This window comes from Haliotis rufescens, unplaced genomic scaffold (genome assembly GCF_023055435.1).
Source record: "Haliotis rufescens isolate VD_foot unplaced genomic scaffold, xgHalRufe1.0.p SCAF_1, whole genome shotgun sequence".
Classification (NCBI taxonomy): Eukaryota; Metazoa; Mollusca; class Gastropoda; order Lepetellida; family Haliotidae; genus Haliotis; species Haliotis rufescens.
In genome coordinates this window covers 72823146-72847759 of record NW_025963779.1, presented here as the reverse complement: position 1 = coordinate 72847759, position 24614 = coordinate 72823146, and the positions used below count along the sequence as shown (strand labels likewise).

Below are 24614 nucleotides of genomic sequence, written 5' to 3'. Positions count from 1 at the left end.
GACGTTATGCGAATGGGCAAATGAGAACAAAGTGGTGATCGTCTTCTATCAACGTAAAATTCCTCCTTTTACACGGTTTATTTATCCTCTGGGTTTTGACAAGTCTTCATGTTACTATTTACAAGAAATGTGATGAGCATAGGGAGAAAGACATTTTAACAATACATATATGGCTGACTAATTAACAACTGGATGTTGACAACTGGATGTCAAATTGAACTTCTGGAAGAGAATGATATGCTTGTCCGATTCTGGGGACAGTTTAAATACAATCTGGAAATATGATCATAAACCAGCGTACTTGGGAAAACATAACACTAATATTACGTCAGTATATCTTAAATTTGAAAAAATATGTTAGATTAACCCTTCTTTACATGTGTTGTATAGCAACAGCTCTTGTGTTAATAATGCACATATTCATGTAAATGCTAGCACTATGCATTGGCTCTGAAAAATATCAGAGATATTGTAAATCTTCGGATATATATTCTGGAGGAAACATGTTCGTTCGTTCGTTCGTTCGTTCGTTTATCTGGTCTAATGGCAATTTAAACAATACAATATCGGGTCTAGGGGCAAGATTTACAAACATTACATTACCTGGTCTAGTGGTGAGACATTCAAACAATACATGCACCTGGTCTATTTGCTAGAAATAAAAAAATACATGCACCCGGTCAAGTGTCTAGACATTAGGGCAGTACATTTTCTAGTCTAGTGGCTAGACATCCAAGCAACATATTAGGTGATCGAGTGGTTAGACATTCAAGCCACACATTACCTGGTCTAGTGGTTAGACATTCAAACAACACATGCACCCGAATAGACGCTACCCATTTAATGGCAATACATTCACCTGACAAGCAGCTGTAGGTTTAAGCAACAAGACATTCAAACGATTCGTGTATCTGAATGGTATCCAGGTAGTGGTACAAGATGGTTCTATCGAAAAAAAAAAATTCTCCCCGACAGTTCTGGACAAACATTATTATGCTTCAAACTGTCGAAACAAAGAAAATGACATTGTTGCAAGGTGCTTTCTTTTAAAAACTTCAGGCTCATAATTTTAAATTAAAAAAATAATCTGCTTTTGTAATTGTTTCTGAAAAAGCATCTACTCTCGATACAAAATTCTCCTTTAATATGATAGAAATCTGTGAATGAAACTGGTTGGTTCAACCCAAATGAAACACAAGACATGGTTAGTTGATGGTATCATAGTTGTGCTTTGGACGTTAGGTTTGTAGTGTTTCGGCCTCTGTTGCTAGCCACGTAATGTTTTGATAACGTTTGTATATTTGTCGTTGAATACAGTTTTCAAGCGTATACTTTTTAGTCCGGCCGTTCAGCTAAAGTTAAGCTGACTTCGACGTAAAACAAGAAGCAAAAATATAACAGTTACATTCTAATGAAGGCTGTTGCAACTTGGACTCCTTGAACATTTGCATTGTCATAGGTCTTGATTGTTATATGGTGTCCCCTGAAGTCGAACTGACAGAGACCCCCGGGATGTATTGCAATGCACAAGGTGTATACAGCCATGTCGAACTCCGGGGACACGCCCACAAACATACTGCCGACTTGCTTCCGCCCTCCTTTCCACGTGAACCGGGCCCCGAGAATATACGGCTGAAACAGGCATATTATACTACACTTTAAAACAAAACTCTTCTCCTAATCATAAGAAATCTCTGCTACAAGTAGTATGAATAGTTAATCAAGTCTACGTTCTACACTGCACTGTTATACAGATTAACACATTCAATAGCAGAGTTGTTTTTTTCTTGTTTGAGATGTTGTTTAGACTTAACAAAACAGCAACATAATCAGACCTGACAGATTGGTCAAACATGAAATCCTTTCCATGAAGAACCTCTTCCCTGGTGATTACTAGATTCTAATGTATGCTCGCGGACGTGTAGCTTCAGCGACATGTGACAAAGCGTTTTCCAAAATTATAAAAATGAGTGAATGTGTGAGTGAGTTGGGTTTTTCGCCGATTTTAGCAATATTCCAGAAGTATCACGGCGGGAGACACCAGAAATGGACTTCACACATTGTAGCCATGCGGGAAATCGAGCCTGGGTCTTCGGCATGACGATTTAACCATTAGGCTACCCAACAAAAGCATAAGAAATGTCCTTGTAAATTCCGAATATATTATAAGCATGCGTTATCAGCATGTATCAAATGGCGATGGTACAAGGTTTTCGCGAAAATATGAGTATAATAATATCCTAACCCACCGGTGGCGCCGTCACAAACACATGCAAACACAAGTCAAGTGTTCACCCGAACAATCACAGGAACATATGATACAAGTCAAAACAGGGAATTGCATTGTCTTCCACATATCTACCATAAACTTTTGAAGCATTACTTCGGCACTGAATGCTGTCATCGTGATTAAACAAAGTTTGAGCAAAGAGTCGTATGACGCTCTTTCAAGTCTTCTAGAGCTGCTTGGGGGCGGTCGGGTAGCCTAGTGGTTAAAGCGTTCGCTCGTCACGCCGAAGACCCGGGTTCGATTCCCGACATGGGTACAATGTGTGAAGCCCATTTCTGGTGTCCCCCGCCGTGATATTGCTGGAATATTGCTAAAAGCGGCGTAAAACCATACTCACTCACTCACTCACTCTAGAGCTGCTTGAACATTGCTAGACATAAAGACAATGTTGGCAATCGGAAAGTTGAAGAAAACTCATCTATACCGGCAGGTTAAATCCGATAATCAATATTACACACATTACTAGTATTTACACTACGTGGTTAGAAGCTACAATATTGCCAATGCTTAAAGTCAAATAAAATTAATTTCTTGATATATTTCAATGATCTATTGTATTAGTTCAATGATAAACGTTCATTTCAATAACTTGCGACCATCTGTATGTATCAGTGTGTGAACGTTGTTAATGACACAAAATCAGCCGGTAACCCTATGCTAGTATTGCATGTAAGTGTACAGATATAAGTCACATATCACACTTTACCTCCAACTTGGTCACATATCCTTCATAGCTCAACCGCCCCTGTTGTTCCTCCAGATAAAACTGAATCCAGTTGTGGAAGCCTGTCACTCTGCTCCCTCTTAGTTCTCCAACCATCACGTGCTCAAACCCGCTGCTGCTGACCACACCACGTGACGTCCGAGGGTAAAGGTCAAACCAAAGAGTTTTCAGCAGATTCCTTAAATCGATGGTCGTGTCTTGAATCACTCCTGAAGCATCAGGTGTAAATATTGTTACTTGTAAAGAAGAATTGATTTTAATAGTTTTGCGTATATTGAGGTAAAAACGTGAAATCCCGTGTGCATACTCTGTAAATCCTCGTAGCGGCTTCACACAAATTGTGCACATCGTTTTCAACATTCATATTGAAGTCAATTAATTTTTGTTAATAACTAAGATAACAAAAAGCTCATCAAAGAATTTTCTTAGCATAAATACAAAACACTGGCGTGAAAGATACGAAATTAGTGACATGTTCAGCGCAATAATGCAAGACAAGCCCCGCCCAACCTATTATCAGCCAATCAGGAAACAGTTAAGCGGAAGTGGGTGTGGCCTAATTTCTTTCCGGTGTATAGAAACATAAACGCAAAAATGTGCATGGTTATCCAATCAAATGCCTTGGGATTAATTTGAATATGTGTAGTTAATATCAAATACCGTTAGTGGAAAACACTTAAAATCGAGTGGTCAAGAATTGCTGGCCTGGGTCTTTGCGTATCATCTCTCCCCGACGGCGTGGCTCGCTGCCCGTGCTGTCAATATCTGGTTAGGGGAGGCGGGGTAGTCCACTGGTTAAAGCGTTCGCTCGTCACACCGAAGGCCCCGGATCAAATCCCCATATTGGTACAATGTGTAAAGCTCAGTTCGGGTGTCCCCCGCCGTGATATGTGATATTACAACCGTATTGCTCAAAACACAACTCAATCACTATAACTGCCCTATACTGTCGTGATATAGCTGGATAATTGCTCGATTATTGCTGGCTGTAGTTATGGACAACGTTTACCAAGGTCGTAGTTAACTTTTTTTGACGGGTGGGGGTGGGGGATTGCGCAAGTAACCTATTTCTATGAAAAGAAATCCTGGTTGTCCTCCCCGGCTTGCTACGGCACTGTTTACTCGCCTTGCTGCGCTAGATAATGACGGAGGAAGGACATTGTGTCCGTAGCTACGACGCCATCTAGGAAAGCTTCGGTTTCATGTCTCTCGCTAGCCGTCAGAGTCTCGGGCACACGGACGTTGGGGTCGTAGTTGTCAAGGAGGTTGATGAATAGTCTGTATGTGTTTCTGTTGAAGAACTCATGGCTGATATTGTTGAACAGACTGAAACACAATAATCACAGAGGGCTTAATATACGAGAATGTCTCTTTCCGAATAGTTGCACGACAACACTACATTAATGGCTGGTGTGGGGCATGAGTGGCTAGTCAGTCTAAGGCGCCGCAATATGCTCAGCAGCGAAACCTATGATTGCAGGTTCGAATTCCTGTTCGCCCCGATTATGTTTCTAGATTTGTCAACATCATACCCGTGTTCGGTGGTTTCACCAATATAGTAAACGTCTGAGACCTGCATCACTTCGGACTTTCATCCCGCGATATAACTGGAATGCTGTTAAAAGCGGGATTAAACCAATCTCACTTACTCATTACTAATTACCGAATTACTAAACCTGTAATATTTGCAGTTAGTGCCACCAAAACGGTATATTCTTTCTAAATAATGTGTATTAAATGTGTATGGGGAAAGACAAGTCTTTGTTGGCTAAGGTAACGTGGACGCGCACTTACGGATACACTGCTCTGTCGCTGGTGTCACGGGTAGTAGTGTGATTCTGGAAGTTGAGGCTGAACTCGGAGAGGGGGAGGCGGTTCACGTCGGACGCCCACAGTCCGGCCACCACTTCCGTCAGGGTAGCTGAAATACCGTTACAGGTACTAGGTGAAACTAAACCGTAGGTAATGTATGTTAAACGATTCAAACAAATGAAAAGCCTTCCAATACGTCAAGGGAGATGTTGTAGCATAATGGTTGAAGCGTTCGCTCGCCACTCCGTAGGCCTGGGCTCGATTTGCAAGATGGAGGCAATGCGTAAAGCGCATTTCTTATGCCCCCCACTCTCTCACTCCCGCCAATAGAATTAGTGGTTTAACGCCGCTTTGAACAATATTTCAGTTATATCACGGTGTGGTAATGCAACTGTAAGTGATAAGTGATACAGGCGTTTACAAGCATGGTGTTCACAAATATTGTTTGAATCAGCGTTAAACTCTAATCCATCTCACTCACGTCTAGGGCCGGAAGGGTAGCCTCGTGGATAAAGTCGCTAACAGCGTAGAACTTGACTCACTCACTCAGGGGACTTACCGTTAGAACGCATGGTGACAAGTGATCGGCTGTTTGGCGTTGCTACAGGTACAACTCCACTTGAACAGACATCCACGTAGTCATGACAACAGTCTCCATTTCGCTGACACTGGTCATTACAGAAGCAGGTTCCGACTCTGCCAACGGTACATCGACCAGAACACGAACCCAATGTCGGAGGTGTGGCTGCAACAAATCATGTGTCAAAACCGCGTGAACAACCCCAATACAGCCATAGCTCCCTGTATAAATGCCTCGTCGTACCCCAAACTGAGTCTCTTGTAATCACTCTCCTACCCAGAGTTCCATGCGGCCGGCAGCCAGCTAGCATAGTACCTCTGCCACAGGTCAGCGCCATGTGACGATTCGTCACATCTTTCACAGTCCATTCAAGATATTGCATAATTATGCTTTTCATCCGTTTCATGTTTGACAAGTCTACATATTTTCATAAACAAATGTCAAAGAATGGTTAACTTTCATTGAGAAAGTATGCAAATACGTAAAAATCTACTTGTTTTTGCGTAGTTATCCTATGTTTACATTGGTTGTACGGCTCCACGTGCAGTCATCGAAGCCCAACGGAGAGCTAGCGACACGGTCCCTTTGATGCATAAATATATATTGTCATGCAACTCACTGTCGCAGTTGTAGTAACCTATCTATATAGTTATGCAAAACAATATGTAAAGCGCCCCCAAATACTTGCATTAGTCCGTTCTATACTGATTTCTGAAAAAGCGCGTTTGTTTACAAACAAGAGAAAAGTCCGGTCACGTGATATGCAAATTAGCCTGTGGCAGTGGTGTTATGCTGAGTCACCACTGCGACGGAGTGTGTCTTGTAATGTGTGCATTTCATTGCGGTTATTTCGGAAAATCAGCAATGCTCCAGTTGCTCCAGGACCAGGCAAACCAGTAAATGTGATCAACACACCACGCCTTCCGAGTACGAGGACTCGAGAATTGGTCTCCAGCAGCCCATATTTGTGGTAATCGGCGGTCAAAGGGATCGGGAGGTCAGACTCGCCTACCTGCATGCCACTGTATCTCAAGTGCGTAGGTGGATGCCCATGATGTCAATCGCTTCATTGTCTGATCCTGACGCAATTAATTAAAGACCGCCGTCTTACAGCTGGAATAGTGCTGAATGCGACAATATCAGATAGCTAAGTCGCAAAGAGCAATGAAGAACGAAGCGTGGTTTGTTTCACGACAAAACATTGTTCTATCATGACATAATTTCTGGAGATTCGAACACGTTATTTTTAAGGGGGAAGTGTCTGGTGAGTTGTTCCCCATATATGTAGCAGGGCAACGCAGATAAACGCGATGGCCGAACGATCGCATCCAAAACCGGGAGAGATATGGCAATCGGTATTGGAAGATATGTACAGGAAATCGACGTGAGGATTGTGAGAATATGCGGAAAATACCCACATGTGCATAAAATAGACTTGTCAGACGTTGCCGAGGTCGTATTCTATAGAGGGAGTCATCATTAGGGGTTAATGTTTTGAAAGCTTGTACATTTTATCGACATCCTTAAAGAGGCTGTACATTATGTTGATATCTCAAAAAGAAATAGACGACTCGTGGTCGTTATTTATCGTACAATAAAACACTGAAGGGAGAATAAGCCACTCGCCCCTTATGGTTAATTCTCCCTATAGTGTTTTTTGTACGAGTCAACGAGTCGTTTATTTCTTAATTCAACAACAATTAACAAGGGTAAGATGTCACATAAAGACTCAATTCACAGAACTTGACCACATGATCTCCTTTATTGTCTGCTCTTACGACACCGAGGGATATTGAGTCGAGATTGGTCGAAGTAGGGTCACTATTAATGGATGAAGGTGACTGACCTATCCTTTGTGAAATCTGGGTAGTACATGCATCTTGGTAGTCATGACAACAGTCTCCATGTCGACGGCAACGGTTGTTGCAGAAGCAGTCTCCGACTTTCCCAGCGTTACAACGGCCGCTACACGAAACAGCAACTAGAACAAAGTAGGCTCATGACATATCTTTAAGGTACACACCGCCACATGTACTCCCAGAACGCTGCTAAGGCAACGTCGTTGGTTAAGGTGCTTTGAAAGCAATTACTTGCACCATCCACTGTAAGGTTAAAAGAGAAATATATTAGCAACTTAGACTTCCATCATGTCATAAATGAATTAATAAATTCATACATTGAATGGACATCAACCCATACTGATTCACGTAGGTGAGTGAGCAAGTGTGGCATTATGTCGCTTTCAGCAATATTCCAGAAACATCACAGCGGGGACACCAGAGATGGGCTTCACACATTGTACCTCTGTGGGACTCCATCACGGGCTCTCGACGGAAAGAGCGAACACTTTAACCACTAGGCTACCCACCGTCCCACACACGTCAGACATGTTAGAAGTTTTACGATATTCCGAAGACACGTGACTTGTTGATACTACTCGAATGGTACATTCCCACAAACTAGAGTTTCTATCCTTCACATGCCTACTCAAAATAATCACACTTATATGAAAGCAGTACACATGATCAGTCTTTGTAAGATGAATCCTTTGGGGATTCGGGGGGCAGAATAAAATAGGAGTGTCCCATGCTAATCGCATTGGACGAGAGGGGGTAGTGACTTTGCTGATTGTGTTTTATTGTGTCCAAACGGCGCGGAACGTTGTAATACCACCGTCGTACTACCGGTTGTAGAATACAATAGCTACCACTCGCCCTCTCTCATCACATTGGAGGGCCGGTGGGATAGCCTAGTGGTTAAAGTATTAGCTCGTCACGCCGAAGACCCACGTTCGATTCCCCAAAAGAATGTGTGAAGCCCATTTCTGGTGTCCCCCGCCTTGATAATGTTGTAATATTGCTAAATACTCATTATACTAAATACATATCATTACCAAATGTTTTAGGGGGTCATGTCATGTTTATAATTAGACAGAAAGTTCATTTGCATTTTGACTTTTCGGGGGTCAAAAAACAATGTACAGGGTCATGGAAAGAGTCATCTAAAATTTGACAAGCATTTGGGGAGGGTCATTATTTCATCAAAAACATCTGCACTCCGCTCCGCGTTATAACACTTAGCCAAATCACTACACCTTCGGTGTGCTCATTTTTGTCTTTCCCGTTAATCTCACTGGCGTCGTCATTATATTGTTATCTGTGTACATTAATCTTATATCATTGGCTTTATCATTATATTGTTATCTTGGACACTCACCCCACCGTGTGTTGTGTAAACATATTATCCTGTATATATAGATTAACCCTACGCACTCATTCAGTATAAACCTAATGAAGGAGCAAGAAGTAGCTTTCCGAAATGTCGTGATAAAGAATATAAGAAGTCGTTATCCATAAAAAGTGTCATGTTGTCAAATATCTCTCGCATAAAATCATATATCACACAAACTGCTCAAGTAGTACGACGTGAGATACTGTGTCTACAAAGGACATGGGCCCCCTCACCCTGCGGCATATTCTGCCTTACTCTGTCTTGAGTTCATGGTCAAGTTTTCTATACTTCATGTGACATAGTTAGTTAGCTTAAGGAAGCATAGCATAGTTTGAAAAGAAATTATTGAGAATGAGAACATCGTAAATTATAGATCTATTAAGTTATAGACCAAGAGATTAATTGTTTGTTGTTGTTGTTGTTGTTGTTGTTGTTGTTGTTGTTGTTGTTTGTGCGTTTTTATCACTAATTTCCTTGGGAACAGATAGGACATGTTATTTTAATAGTATATTACATTATGATGGTCAGTATGAGTATATGAAGTTTATCTCAAAAGATAAGTTTGTCCAACACTGCTTACCAAAAAGAACAAAACAGCAAACTGTTCAATATTTTGTCACACCTCTTCTTATCCGAATATATGCTTCTATGCGGCGAAGCATTCTGCCTTTCAAGAACGTTAGAAAATATCTCACCACCTCTGCTTTAATATCACATATATTTATGAGATTTTTTATTGATATGAATGTCCATCATGGCTCCGCAAATATGTTTCAATTGGGTTCAGGTCCGGACTGTAGCTGGGCCATTCCAGGAGTGTACCATATTGCTCGTTCAACCATTCCTAAGAATGCTTCGCTCTATGTTTTGGATCATTGCCTTGCTGGGGTACCCAACCGTTTCCATACTTGTGCTATTAGAAGGAGATATGCCCGTAGAATACCAGTGTACACTTCACTAGTAATGTTACCTAAAAATACACATAATGGTGTGGCACCCAACACACACCCCACGCAACACATCAAATGTAGGATTTTACTTTGGACGCTGGAGAATTGGTTTCTTGTACTCCTGGTTCACATTTCTTATGCAGTTTGGATATAGCCACACTAAAGTTTAATCTCAGAATATAACATTGTCCCAAGTGAATTATCTGAGCTCAAAATACCAGTTCAAACGTCGTTCTTGCTGTCCTGGTTTTAGGAGTTGTGATAGATCTATAGAATTCCTCGTGAATTCTGCCAATCCATTGCATGCAATTGCGTTCTTATGGTAACATGAACTGTTTGTATCAACCATTGTATGCCTAATATTTTCTATGCTCATGCCTCTGTTGTTAGACACCAAATACTAATGAGTCGCCTGTTGTCACCAACAATCAATGTCTTTGCCCCACCTGCTCCACTCTCAATATTTTGCAAAGCATGGTACACTGTTGATAGTCAAACATGAATAAAATAAAATAATTATATCCCTCGAAGTGAACACAAGTCAAGGTGAACACAGTTCAAGAACAGACTATTATCCTCGAGCTCCATCCTTAATGCCCTTAATCCACTAGAATTTCAGTATTGAGCTGGATGAAAACACCCCGAAGTAGCGATGCTGTGGAACACTGGAACTCAGTTGACATCCCAGTAGTCTAGATCTTTGAACACTATTCATGCACTTACAGACACAGCTTGTTATTACATTATTCATAACATAGGTGCTGACTGACTGGTTGACAGACACGGCTGACAGCACGGAGAAGCAAACATTATGTTACTAAATAAATCATAGTTGAGGAAATAGAGAGAGAGTAGTCGACACAAGTAAACCTGGGTTCTGCTATCACTATGACTACGGTAGACACAAGTCTGCAACTGTTACTATTACTTCATCCAGATAACGGTAGACATGACTGTTCACTTGTCACTATGACTACATCTAGATGATGGTAACGTGACACAACTGTACAATTGTCACTATTACTTCATCCAGATAACGGTAGACACGGGTGTTCACCTGTCACTATGACTACATCTAGATGACGGTAGACACAACTGTACAATTGTCACTATTACTGCATCTAAATCACTGTAGACACCAGTGTTCGCCTGTCACTATGACTACATCTAGATGACGGTAGACACAACTGTACAATTGTCACTATTACTGCATCTAAATCACTGTAGACACCAGTGTTCGCCTGTCACTATGACTACATCTAAATGACGGTAGACACAACTGTACAATTGTCACTATTACTTCATCCAGATAATGATCGACACGAGTGTTCACCTGTCACTATGACTACATCTAAATGACGGTAGACACAACTGCACAATTGTCACTATTACTTAATCCAGATAATGATAGACACGAGTGTTCACCTGGTTTCACTTAAATCAGTAGATATCTTCCGTGATCAGGATGTAGTCATAGTGACAGCTGAACCCACGTACTTTCCGTTAGATGTAGCAAGTCAGTGTGAAACACGCGTTTACACTTATGTACCTCACTGTAGCGAATGTGACAGTTTAACACGCTTCTTCCGTTACCTGACTGTGTTCGCTGTCAAACTGCCCACATCGACCATACCAGTACAAGCGAGGCTAATTAAGCATTTATGCTGAAACCATGTGCCTGACTTGTTATGGCACATAATACGTCACATGTTATTCATATATGTATATTCCCGAGCAGTTATGTAATATTTACACTGGGTCTCTCAAAGTCATATCAATATTCGTTGTTTTCACCAGATCGGTAACGCCCTACGTTACTTTACGCTTTCCTCCTACATTAGGCGGACACGCCATGATATGAAATGCTGCAAAAATATATAAACTCACTTACTCTAACCATATCTAAATTACTTCGAATGTCAATGTCGATGTACATAAGATGACCGCACACATAACACATACAATCTCAACAGGGACAGTAATTCTGTATCGGGTACATACCGACTGGTCCTAGTGTGGCAGCGAGGAGACAGAGGCAGTACACACACGTCAGCTCCATCCCACCTAGTGGGCACACATACGGCCGTTGTGTCAACACGGGCACACCAAACATGCCCCAGTGACAGTTACAGAGATGAGTTAAGAGGCGTACGCCCACAGGGTCCAGCCCCCTGTACGGATTTACATATTGAGGAAGAAGTGAAACGAATTGCCTCTTTCCGTATGTGCGACTGCATATATATGATAAGTGAGTTTATTTTCCGGTTTAAGTTCTTCAACGTCAGGCATACTCTCATTAATACAGTGAACTCATCAATTTAATTAATAAAAATGGACTATTTTTTTACCCAATATCAACGACAGTAGCTTGGCTATAATATATTTATCAACAAACCCAACAAGCTGAGATCATGGACATAACCAAACAATGCGGGACACTCACGTCCAGAAACGAGTGTAACCACACGAGCGATGACATTTCTCTCACCATCACATAATATTGCTGAGTGCGGCGTTAGGCAACAAACAAACAATCAAACACATATGAAAGGTCCAGTGAAGATAATCATTCAGTCTGTATGCATATGACAATTCAGTATCTGAGAATGAAATGTCATGCTATAAATGAACAATACACATAGTGCTCACCTACTTCTCGTAAAATTCTCACTTGCAACTTGGAACATTGCGGCTTCATTTACCAGGCTAATAATACACAGCACAGATTTGTTCTTTGTGATGTTTGTTTGTTTGTTGTTTTAACGTCGCAGTCAGCAATATATTCCAGCTTTTTGACGGCGGTCATGAGCATCGACGCAACTGGAATACAATGACATGCATCAATCTAGTCAGCGAGCATGAACACCCGATCCCGTTCGTCGCCTCTTACGACAAGCATCGTCGCCTTTTACGGCAGGAATGGGTTACTGAAGACCTATTCTACCCCAGATCTTCACAGGTTTACCGCATATTGGTTAAGTAAAAAATATACCGTCCATTAACATTTTAAATGATTATTTTAATATTTACTACAAATATTAATGCAGTTTTGCCTGTACTTCTTAGCGACGGTCAGGTGGTATAGTAACCTTCATATATGAAGACGATTGGTGTAGGGTATCCGTTATAATACATTACAAAGTTAAAATATAATCGGAGTAGGTCTACAAGTAGGTAGTAACACAGTATAGGCGATAGGAACTCTTATGTAGAAACACGACCATCTTCTCTCAAAAGACCGATATCTCATTTTCTTCCAAGGGTACACAGTGAACCCTCTAATCATGATCAGATGCCCCATTACATAATATAAACAAGTATACGACGTGTATAAACAAATGGAAAGATGTGAGAGCACTGAAAGACAATATGCTTGTAAGTGTTGATTATCTGCATAACATATTGGTTGTACCATCGATACTGATTTACCCTATACTGCCGCTGACCATTTGCTAACCTTCTATGTATGACAAATGATTGTCTTCAAATCAAGTAACGAGTGGCAGCTTACAATTTAATCAAAAGTGACGTCCTAACTTTCGGATAAAATAACAAATCAATGTCGCCTGAACATATGTACACTGGTAACATAATTTTCCCTGTTAATAAGAAAATTGGTTGCGCTGAAGTGTGCATAAATATCGATACATCTCTTGTAGAAAGAACGAGGTTTGTATGTTAAAACAGAGAAAATGTATAAATGTAAATCATAATTCTGGCTTGTACTTTGGTGGACCTATTCCCATAGCTGGGCATCTGACGACGACGTTTATGGATGTGGTGTATGGGGAAAACTGTCTTCGGTAAACATGAAAATGGTAACGCATTATTAAATTATAGCGTCCTCAATACATTTTATATCCTATGGGTATAACAGATGGGCTGACAATCGGCACAGCAACCGACACTTATAGTCGTGTCTGCTTCCGCAATCTGGCTCTAGAATTTATAAACCATCTCATGGGGTCGATTATGTAGTTGCTGTCGTCTGCTGCTCGGAAATCACCGTGACGTCATTGGGAAACACACATTACTCACTTCTCTGTCACAGGTACGATAAGTATCTTAAATTAGCCTTGTGTACGATGTGGGACAAGTTTAAGATAGTTTCGAAAAAGTCGTATACCTAGGAAATAAACTTACTGTATTTGAACATAAGATTAATATCAGACCAAATTGATTGTCTCTAAATTTCATTTGAAACCGAACTGGTAGCGTTGACTTTAATCTAATTTTCAAACACAGTACGTTCATCTCCATTCTACCATGAACGAGTTAGGATCGAACTCCTTCTTTCCGCGGAAGACGACGTAATCCTGCTTGGCGTGAGAGGCCAATTGAACTCGTCTTTAAAAAAAGGTTGAAGGTGTCTTTCGTTGTGTTTTTACAATAATATTCGTCAAAATAAAACAAACAACTATCTGTTCCATTATACATGTTTTTACGTAGTAAATAAGCAACAGCTTTGTTATATAAACCTTCCAAACACGACAGAAATGAGCTTAATGTTTGGTGTGTGGTAGTACTGTACCCCCTGCCCACACTACATGAAAAGGCCTTACCTGCTTATTTTCTGGGAAGAAGTTGTTGACAGTTACGCAACAATTTGATTTTTCTTTTACATTTTGTGCAAGATTGAAATTAGAAGAACTGAACCCTGCAGAATCGAAGAATAGTATTTTTGTCTGATCGGCCGGAGAGTCGGTGTTGTAACTCATCAAGGACTGTTGATTTTTATTACCAGGGAATTTGATGATTGATTCCACGTGCCTCTTCCCCGGCGTGCGACATAAGACTGAAAGTGGTGGCCCTGACTCAATGATGTGTGTAAATGCGACTAACTTGGGATTCCCTGGCAATTGTTTTCACCATCTGGGACAGAGGATTGAGGCCAAGCGGTTTTGAAGTGTACCAACATGGATCACGAGCAGTGACAGTTTTGTGGGTAACTAGTAGAAAGCGGGATTCCGGTTGTTCAGTATTGACATGCACTCTTTGAACGATACAACGGGGCCCGAGGGAGTATGAGTGGCCTAAATTCGGGTTTTCGCCTGACCCTTATATTATCTCTGGATTCCGAATGAGTCATTGTGATACACTCTATCCTAACATCGTCTGATTCCACGACAAATGGTTTGAATATATCTGCGACCATAAGATTATGCATTGTTTTTTTTCAATCCAAATTGATTGTCCAATCAAATTTCAGTATTTCACGTAGTCATGGTAGAATTAAAATTGTTGCGAGGTGTTTTTCAGATATGAATAATTCTTCAAAACTTTGTACAAACAGTCCATTAACATCTCGAAATTGTGAAGACATAAATATATACCTGAAATTTTCAGAGTAAATCCAGATAAACAAATGTTTATTAATCTCATGAGTACTTTCAATAGTTTAGTCTTAGAAATGTGATCAAAATACATGTATGTCTGATTCTCCTTTACATTGGAATACGTTTGATATCATTTTTTCGCGTGATATTAATAATTCTCATGTGTAACAATAAATATTCATGAATTAATAAATATGTTTGTGTACTATTGGACCAAACAATACAGTGATCCATAAATATCAGTGAACCATAAATATCAGTGATCCATAAATATCAGTGATCCATATATATATATTATGTTACAGGAAACAAGTATAATCAGTGATTAAGTCTAATGACTGAAAATTTCAGTGATTATGTCTAATAACTGATTCACTCGGTGGTTATGTCTAATTACTGAAATCTTCAGTAATTAGACATAATCACTGAAATGAACCAAGGGATTTTATACTTGTTTACTGAAAGCATATCCCTGCCTTGTTTTTATAATGTGTGCTAGTTTTGAAATTAGATTAGCTATCAAAGTAAATACAACCTCTTGTAACCAGATACCTTACACAAAAATCACAGAAATAAGCTTAAACAGTTCAATCTTTTATTTCATAAAATGGTATGACGTGAATGGTATGACATGAATGGTATGACAAATAGCAGTCAGATGGACACTCAGGAATGTTTGTTTGCACATGAAAGACTTGAATGACATCTAGAATTACATTGCATCTTGGCCTTAAAACATTTGCAGCGATTTGTCTGACACCGTTTAGTTCCAACACAATTACACCGGTGTACCTTACAAAGCCTTGACCACCACAGACTGAGTCAAGTTGAACCGCTTGACGCAAAGAGAGTGTTCGATCGGTATTAGGACAGGATTATGAAGCCTTCTCACAAGTTATTATAAAAAGGCAGGGATATGCTTTCAGTAAACAAGTTTATGTATAAAATCCCTTGGTTCATTTCAGTGATTATGTCTAATTACTGAAGATTTCAGTAATTAGACATAACCACCGAGTGAATCAGTTATTAGACATAATCACTGAAATTTCCAGTTATTAGACTTAATCACTGATTATACTTGTTTCCTGTAACATATATATATATATATATATATATATATATATATATATATATATATATATATATCGGCCTGTGTCCTCTTTCAATGAAGAAACAAGCTCTATCTCTGATATCTTTAATCTTAGCTTTGGTCGTTTCGAAAAGCAAGACCCCAGCGGCTTTGCTTAATACATCATGCCCGTGTCTCAAATACCATGGGTTACAGCTTACACTATCACCGGTCCGCGAGTCGCCTGCAAATCGCTCGAATATGATGACATTTGGCTCTGCATTTAACCTCATATCTACGCAGATGGATCCAGGTTATTGTCGCCTGTTCAGATGCGGGTGATGTATATGGAGAAGGGGAACTGTAACAGTGGTGAACTGACAACATACAATTCGCTGAGAACGCGGAAGTGTCAGCTTCCTCTGCTTTGGTAGAACGCGGACGTTCAACAGACCAGGAACAAGTGCCACAGTGAGAAAGTCTGTGGGCTCGCAGCGATCGATCGATCGAGCTACGACTGTGGTGACGGTAAGATGTCGCAACTATTGCACTTATACAGTGAGTTGTATTCATGTGTGTGAGGCTGCTTTTACTACTCCGGAATACTGCCGCCGTTTTAGAAATTTGATAACTTAATAACCTGACAATATGCGTCAGTCTAACATGGATACCTCATTCAGACACGGTGTACTGACTCCGAGTCTACTAGTCTTTGTTTTATCCCCTAAATGCAGAGTCGAAAATTAGCCTTCTTAAGCTCCGCGAGAGCCTGCATTAACAATTATCGTGTTTTCATATGTTTTTAGATATAAGTTCCCATACCATTTACCTTTACCACGGAGATAGACGATGGCATGTGCACTTTAGACAACAAATCCCATGTAATGACTGCATTTCCTACACGTATACTTGAATCGTTGAATATATCCTCAGCCATGCAATGTGATCCTATGGCTGTAACTGGATCACTCATCTCATTGAAAGGCTGTGACTAATTACTAATAACGTTATCTGGTTGTCCAGATCGCCGACGATCAGAGTGAGTGAGTGAGGTTTTACGCCGCGTTTAGTAATATTCAAACAATATCACGACAGGGGACACCACAAATGGGCTTCACACATTGTACCCATGTCGGGAATCGAACCCGGGTCTTTGGCGTGACAAGTGAACGCTTTAACAACTAGGCTACCCGACCGCCCGCCGACGATCAGAGAAAAATCCAGTTTGCTCAAATGACTTTGGCTACACAATAATCACCCTGCCAGATAAAATCATAACTTGCATTAATAATTATCGTGTTGCATATGTTTATATATATAGATCTTAGCCATACCATTTACCTTTACCAGGGAGACTACATAAGACCCCCGTGCCTTTATGTGCAATAAATGGAAATGAATCAATGAATGAAAACGGTCAAAAGTTATTATCCGGAAACCAGCTTGGTTAAGAAAAGCTGGTGTTTGAGGCAGGGATAGATGTGTTCGTTTGTCCTGTTTTTTTTCCTTTAACTCCCTCCCAGGTAAGCGGTATTTTGAATGTGTACTCAGATGGAACTCAAAATGCATATAAAATGAATTTACCTTTCAATAATTCACGATAAGGAACATTGAGAAAACTGTCCAAATTCTGTAAAATCATCATGTCATTGTTTAAACCTACCAAGTAACCTTACCTCTTTTTGAATTGCACATATATTGCTACCCTAGTGCATCTGTATAACCATGCATGTATGCTTGGCAAATATGTTTTTGTATCTATTCGATATTAATATGTATTATGTTGTTGAAATAATTCTGTACCTCTGATGCCGCTGATAACGGCCTGAGATCAGTTCAGTTCAGGAAAGCACAAGGACGATAACAAGCTTAAGGAGCAGTACAGCTACGAGTTCGGAGCAAGCATCGATTACTGTTGAGTCCTCTATTAGAATAAGATACGCTTCTTTATGTTTTGTTTTTTAACACACCAGGTTATTGTTTTCTTGGATTAGAAAACAATATCTGATTGATTCATATGAATGAACGACGACCTACCCTTTTCACCAAATGACGTCTGGAAAAGACTATTGTGAGTGGTGACATTTTGCAGCCGCTCTATCTAATACTAGAAAGGTCTCAATCCTGGTTTGAATTATTATCTGGCCTCCGCGGTCTAGTGGTAGAGCATCCGTCCGGAGAGCGGCTCGACCCCCGGACGCGTCATACCAAAAGACGTTAAAAGATGGTACTTGTAACACTGTCTGAGGGTCGGCATTAATGGGAGAAAGACAAAGACTTGTCGGCTCGGAGTCAGTATATTGTGTCTGAGGGGGGTATCCATGTTAAACTGCTGCATGGTATCTCAGTGACCTAGCATTATTAATCGGCATCAGTCCGGACAATTTCAAGCAGCCCTTTATAAGTGCAATAATCATGGACGCGACGTTAAACCCAATTTCACCTCACCTCAAAATACAATGCATCACTGTAACGGTCAGGAAGGGGCCGTGTATTATCAGCCATTCCAGGTTGGCCGATCCAAGCAAACGTTCGTCCTCATTATGGCCAAGATTATGTCTTTTGTCAGATCGGCGAATAACTATGGCCCGCGTCTCATTTCAGACTTTTGGTAATTAACCTGATATGCCATGATCAACGAGGGTTGATTGATGAGTTCTTAGTCTCACATACAAGGAATTGCGTTATGGTGAAATCTTTTGTAGTGGAAATTACATGATTGCATACAGGAAAATACACACAAAGTGATCCATTTGAGAACATTGTTCCACGGTGCTTGGCAGATCAGTAAGATAAGCAGAGGTCTGTGACCTTCGGAAAGTCCCGTTAGTCGTTTTATAAAAGCGGCGGTAAGCCCAACTCACACACTCGTATACTCATCCGTCCACTGTAGCGACGTTGTAACTCATGCTTGTCTTCAGAGGCGACTACCGGGATCGTGTGGTCAGGCTCGCTGACTTGGTTGATTCATATCATTAAATCCTAATTGCTTAGATCAATGGTCATGATGTCAATCACTGCATTGTCTGGCCCAGACTCGATTATTTACGGACCGCCGTCATATACCTGGAATATTGCTGAGTGCGGCGCTAAGCAACAACAAACATGCACCATTGCAAAGTCATAAATGCTGTTAACATTATCTTTTTGGGCCGGTGTATTACTTATAACCCGCGAAGATCTTTTTTACAAAATCCTAAAGAGACATTTATAGGCCTTCTATGTGTGTATTTTACGTTAAACATCGATTTTTTTAATCCAGCCGTCACCGTTCCTGGTTGCATCGTCTGTATGACAACAATTCCGGACGAAAGCATCCTGTGCCCAGCTTTAAATTACTCAAGATATGGCCAGGCAATATCACCCGGAAAACGGAATTTCTCGAAAGAACGGGATCAAGAAAAGCGACATCTTCCCGAGGCAAGGGAGTTAACTGACTGTAAAAGTTCATGTAGTCAGTTTAGTCCTTTGCTTCGGGAAGATAGACTAGCGGGTTTTTTTCTGTACTTTAAATTTTAATATTTTATTTTATTTATATTATTACGTAGATTTTCCCCAGTCTCCTAACATCATTTCTTGTTGACAAGCCGCTGTCGACATTGGCACAGTGACCGAACTGGAATTTTTTACTTGCTTAACAGATTAATCAAAGAATGAATGTCACAAATCTTAGGTATGATTGTCAAACTGTCGAACAAGTGCACTTCTAGCTCATACACAATTTTGATTTTGTTTAGAATTTACTTCTGAAATTGTGGAGATTGAAGGATGCCGAGCCAGCCTGACATCAGTCCAACAGGGCGCGTGCGACCCGGGAAGGCGTCCGTGGCTGGATCAGGGGCCATCCTCCTCATCATCTACTGCGTCGGCCTCGGCTACGATACGTGGATGGTTGCATATGAGAAAAAGCGCTACGTACGTGGACATGTCATAGCTAAAGCGGGAATATTCAGTGCATGTGGTTATGACTTTAATCTTCAGGTAAGAACGTACTCGTTGTGTTGATCTTGGGCTCAGTTATTGTTCATCATTGTTGTATCTATTATCTAGTAGCATCTCGTCACATGAGTGAGTGAGTTGGGTTTGACGTCGCTTTTGACAGTATTCCAGTTATATTGCGGCGTGTCAGCTTAATGTGGGAGGAAGGCCCAAATTGATGCAGGTCGTACGCGCTTACCACTTCGGTGAAACCCACGAGCACGGATATGATGCTGACCTAGAAACATAATCTTGGCGAACCGGGATTCGAACCCACAATCATAGGTTTCTGGCGTGTCCAAGGGACGCGACGCTGCGCCTCCTTTGATCGACCAAAGAAACAAAGAAGAAGACGACATTAACCAATCACAAGGCAGCTCTCTCAAACCTTGTGGGACTAGTTTCAAACTGGCTTTGAAAAACATTTTGCCAAAGTTCTCGATTCGAAATTTGAAACCTGAACAAAAATCAATTATGGCAGTAGGACAGTACTTTCCACGTGCTATTGAAAGTCCTTCTGTTTGAAATGTTTATCCCATTGAAGCGAGAGTAGACGATGATTTTGACGGAATCACTCCTTCATCCCGTGACTGTCGTTCGGAGTACCCCGAGGTTGCATGGTTAGAAAACACATTCGGACTCTCACTTTCCCGATCCGGTAAGCGACGTTCTGAGATGGGTCGGATAAAAGTTGTTTTGACGTGACTCGTGATGGGATGTGCTCAGATCTTTCTTTAGGGGTAGCGAGCATTAAAATTTGAATTATGATGAGATATATGTCCGTTGGTTTCTCACTCACCCACTCTTTTGATACCATGCTGAAAGTCATGGCCTTTTTGTCCGGCGTCAGTCTTGCCTTAGTGCATCTTAATCATCTTCTCCGACGAAACCACTGAACCAATGAAGCTGAAACTTCACATATTTGTGAACGGTACCAATATTTTAGTGCCTGTCAAGGACATTACACAGCTTCCTTGTTCAAAATGTATTGAAATTTGAGTTATTTGTTTTTAATAGTGAGCCTCAATGCATGTGATCCGTTTTTTGCGATATCATCAACTTTTACTTTGATTTCACCAATGTGTTTTGACCATACTTGAAGCTGAAACCTCTTATGGACATCACTCAGACATTTTCGTTACAAATGTAATGACATGTACATGCGTCGGCAGCAGTGGGGTGAAACATACAATGTTATCTTTTCAGTGATTACGTTTATCCTTGTTTTACCCCTTTTTCATATTTTCTGTTCAGATGAGCACTCAGCAATATTCAGCTATTTGACTGTTTTATGTAAATAACCAAGTTTGGACCTGACTGTTCAGTGTTTGATATCATGCGTGACCATCGATCTACCCAATTGGGATACAATGACATGTATCAACCATGCTAGCGAGCCTGGCCACCCGATATCGTAAGTCGCATCTCACAACATGCTGGTGTTGCTGAAGGGAGTTTTGCACTTTGACCAATGGCAAGCTCATAAATACGCTGAAAATGTACTTTCTCTCACTGTAACCATCATACCCTAGGTACCCTCTGGAACAATGAAGCTGTAGCTTCACAAACGTATTCGCACCAATGAGACAACCGGGTTATATTTTTAGGTTTGTCAGTATCATACCGTGCTCGATGGTTTCACCAAAATGGTAAGCGTCTGATACCTGCATCACATCTTTAACGGCCTGCCTGGCAGAAACGTCAGCTGGGCGTGGAGTTGGGTGTCTAATGCTAAACTTATATTGAAACCTTTCAGTTTTAATCTGAAAATATTTGATATTGAAGCTAGCTGTCGATGCTCTGCATTACTATAATGTCGTCGTTGGCATCTCATACTAATGAATAAAAGCGACAGAACCCTTTCCAAATTCAATAGAAACCTCTGCTAAAAGCAGGGTCGATTGTACGATTCCGACTGTATCATGAGCATGTATATGTTTATGAATCACAATCAAATTTTGATGATACCAGGTGTTCGCGAAAAGGTGAGCAGAAATTCCAATTCATATCCATAAAGAAACAGAACTGCACAGTTGGTGCCCATTGGGGTGCCTACCTCTTACCTAAATTATTTACCCCCAAATTTTACATAGATGTTATCAATGAGGAAGTCCAGCATTTCACATAGTTTTCTCAGTAAACTTCAGTTGGTATTTGCTTTCAATTTTGGCAATTGTAACAGAAGCTAGTTGGACCAAGGAACGAAGTTGCAGGCTTTGAAGGTTCCATATGCATTTACAGCACTTCTTAAATCTATGTTTCAGGTAGACCATGAGGCAAGCCCTAACGATTGTTTCAGTTTGCTCCATGCCGGTGTGCCAGGTAAATTTCCGCATGCATGCTGACAATGGCACATTACATTCCCAAACGGAATATGCAAACATGTTAATTATTGCATGCAATTGCTAGGTTTGCATTTTTATACGGGTAGGCATGCATCTCGCACATGATACCGCAAATGTCATGAAAACTTATATGACTTTTATATTTTTTTATGAAGGAGACTAAAATCCACGCAAGTGCGGCATAGTCTTGTGACAAGGTATTGAAATATTCTGTATTCCATACATGGGGATCTATCTGACTCTCTAAATGTTTGTCCTTTACAGGGTGGGTGCGTGCAGTGCAGTTCTTTGCCATCTTGTGTCTGACTCTGCTGTGTTTTGCATCAATCATGTGGGGTTGCATTATCTTCCTAGGGAAGCTGGGCGAAATGAGATATATGGGACCGTTCCTTGTTTTGTGGACCACTACAGGTAAACCCCCTTCCTTCCACATGGATATTATCCCACGTTTTTAGCGTGAAGATCATGCGCAGCTTCAGGCCGATTGACAATATCGGGATCTTAAATCAAGACATTCAAACAAAATGTTCATATGAACGTAACGGTTTAGTCTAGATCAAACCAGCAAGTAATGATTGACGTCATTAATAATATTTAGCATTACACTAACTACAATGTCTTGATTGTAGATGGAGAGCACCAAAAGGAGCTTTTCCTCCCTTTTTATCGTACATGTTCTACATGTACATCAAGCAATCTGTTAAATTATGTAAGTTTCACTTCCGTCGCTAAGGCGTGCCAGAATTCTTTCATTGTTGGTTCGAACCCCCAGTTTAAAAAGTGATAAATGTCCAATACACTTCGTGCTGTCGTCCTACATCACGCTGACATCCCTTAATATGCCTGAAACACTGTTCAATGCGGCGTTAAATCCGACTCTCTCACCCATTATTTTTCTTCCAGGTCTTCTGTCGATAATCCATCCGATAATCTTCGCTTACAACATGCGCCCTGGTGATCTGGTGATGGAAGATCAGGGCCATAAACTGCAGTATCGGTTCACCTTCTTCTGGGGGGCCTTCTATCTGCACTGTGTGGCAGCTGCTTTCATCAACCTTATGACTCTAATGGCACTGTGCTGCCTGTGTCTAATAAAATACTTGTAGAACGATGACGCGGTGCTCTCTTCAAGAGAAGTTGTAAAATATCAACATCCGTTCCTCAGGATCATGACTCTTTATTTTCCAGTGTTGCATTTATACGTCTCGCTGCTTGGGGAGAAGTGAGTTATCCCCCAAGCGAGTTTCCTATGATTATGTGTTTCCCAGTGTGTTCTATATATTTGGCACCCTCCTAGAGTAGAGGTAAGTTACCCCTAAAGTGCGTTCCTCAACCTCATGACTGTATTTTCCAGGGCTGCCTTTATACGGGTCACCCTGATTGAGGAGAGGTCGTACATTACCCCCAAACTGAATCCTTCAACCTCATGATTCTGACGTCCCAGTGGAGTATCTATCTGGGGCAACCTGCCAAGGTCGAGGCCGACGTTAACCCAACGTATGATTTGTTCAGATTTGTTCTTTGTAACCGGTTAAGTGAACAAAATTTACCGTTCATTAACACTATGCATGATAATATTAATGTTTACTGCAAAAATGAAAGCAGTTTTGCCTGTACTCCTTAGCGAGGGTCAGGTGGTATAGTAACCCTTCATACGTAAGGAACCGCCTCCGTGGTCTAGAGGTAGAGCGTCCGCCCGGAGAGTGGAAGGTCCGGGGTTCAATCCCCGGCCGCGCCATACCAAAAGACGTTAAAAGAAGGTACTTGTTGTTACCCTGTCTGGCGCTCGGCATTAAGGGGCTAAATCAAGGACTGGTCGGCTCGGAGTCAGTATACTGTGTCTGAGTGAGGTATTCATGTTAAACTGCGACATGGTATCTCAGTGTGCTAGCACTATTAATCGGCATCAGTTCGGACTAGTACAAGCAGCCACACACTCACGTGCATCCACGTCGCTATATAAGTGCAATAATCTTGGACGCGACGTTAAACCCAGTTTCACCTCACCTCACCTTCATACGTAAAGGCGATTGGTGTATGGTATCCGTTATAATACATTAATAATATATTATAATACATAGTAAGTCTACAAACAGGTAGTAACACAGTATAGGTGATAGGATTTTTAATGCAGAAATACGACAACCTGAAGTCCAAAGACCGAAAGGGTACTAAATGACCGAGCCCTATGAACATATGTACATTTGTAACATAACTCAAACAGTCATTTGTTCATGCAGGAGTGCACATAAGTATCTCCTGTAGAAAGTACCAGGTTTGTATGTCAAACAGAAAATAG

At 40.9% G+C, this 24614-nt stretch overlaps 2 protein-coding genes across 2 annotated transcripts; one reads left to right on the top strand and one right to left on the bottom strand.

The window, feature by feature from the left end:
* Positions 1–317: 317 nt before the first annotated feature.
* Positions 318–11713, bottom strand: LOC124139739 (uridylate-specific endoribonuclease B-like). Its single transcript, XM_046507047.2, has 7 exons — positions 11589–11713; positions 7253–7387; positions 5386–5571; positions 4809–4935; positions 4141–4340; positions 2997–3223; positions 318–1632 (listed from the first exon to the last, which is right to left on the bottom strand). The coding sequence occupies exons 1-7, from the start codon at positions 11698–11700 to the stop codon at positions 1402–1404; spliced, it is 1218 nt and encodes a 405-aa protein (XP_046363003.2). The 5' UTR covers positions 11701–11713; the 3' UTR covers positions 318–1401.
* Positions 11714–16232: 4519 nt separating this feature from the next.
* LOC124139738 lies at positions 16233–24101 on the top strand. The gene is made up of 5 exons (XM_046507046.2): positions 16233–16520; positions 19730–19973; positions 22235–22292; positions 22580–22726; positions 23219–24101. Exons 2-5 carry the CDS (start codon positions 19761–19763, stop codon positions 23419–23421), a joined length of 621 nt encoding a protein of 206 aa, XP_046363002.2. The 5' UTR covers positions 16233–16520; positions 19730–19760; the 3' UTR covers positions 23422–24101.
* Positions 24102–24614: the final 513 nt, after the last annotated feature.

Excerpts from the sequence above, each read along its gene's own strand:
- LOC124139738 (XM_046507046.2), top strand. The coding sequence starts at position 19,761 with ATGCCGAGCCAGCCTGACATCAGTCCAACAGGGCGCGTGCGACCCGGG. Across the intron at positions 22,293-22,579 it reads GCTCCATGCCGGTGTGCCAG|GGTGGGTGCGTGCAGTGCAG; the intron begins GTAAATTTCCGC and ends TGTCCTTTACAG. Across the intron at positions 22,727-23,218 it reads TGTTTTGTGGACCACTACAG|GTCTTCTGTCGATAATCCAT; the intron begins GTAAACCCCCTT and ends TTTTTCTTCCAG.
- LOC124139739 (XM_046507047.2), bottom strand. The coding sequence starts at position 11,700 with ATGTTTGGTGTGCCCGTGTTGACACAACGGCCGTATGTGTGCCCACTA. Across the intron at positions 7,388-11,588 it reads TGCCACACTAGGACCAGTCG|TTGCTGTTTCGTGTAGCGGC; the intron begins GTATGTACCCGA and ends ACTTTGTTCTAG. Across the intron at positions 1,633-2,996 it reads GATATGTGACCAAGTTGGAG|CCGTATATTCTCGGGGCCCG; the intron begins GTAAAGTGTGAT and ends TGCCTGTTTCAG.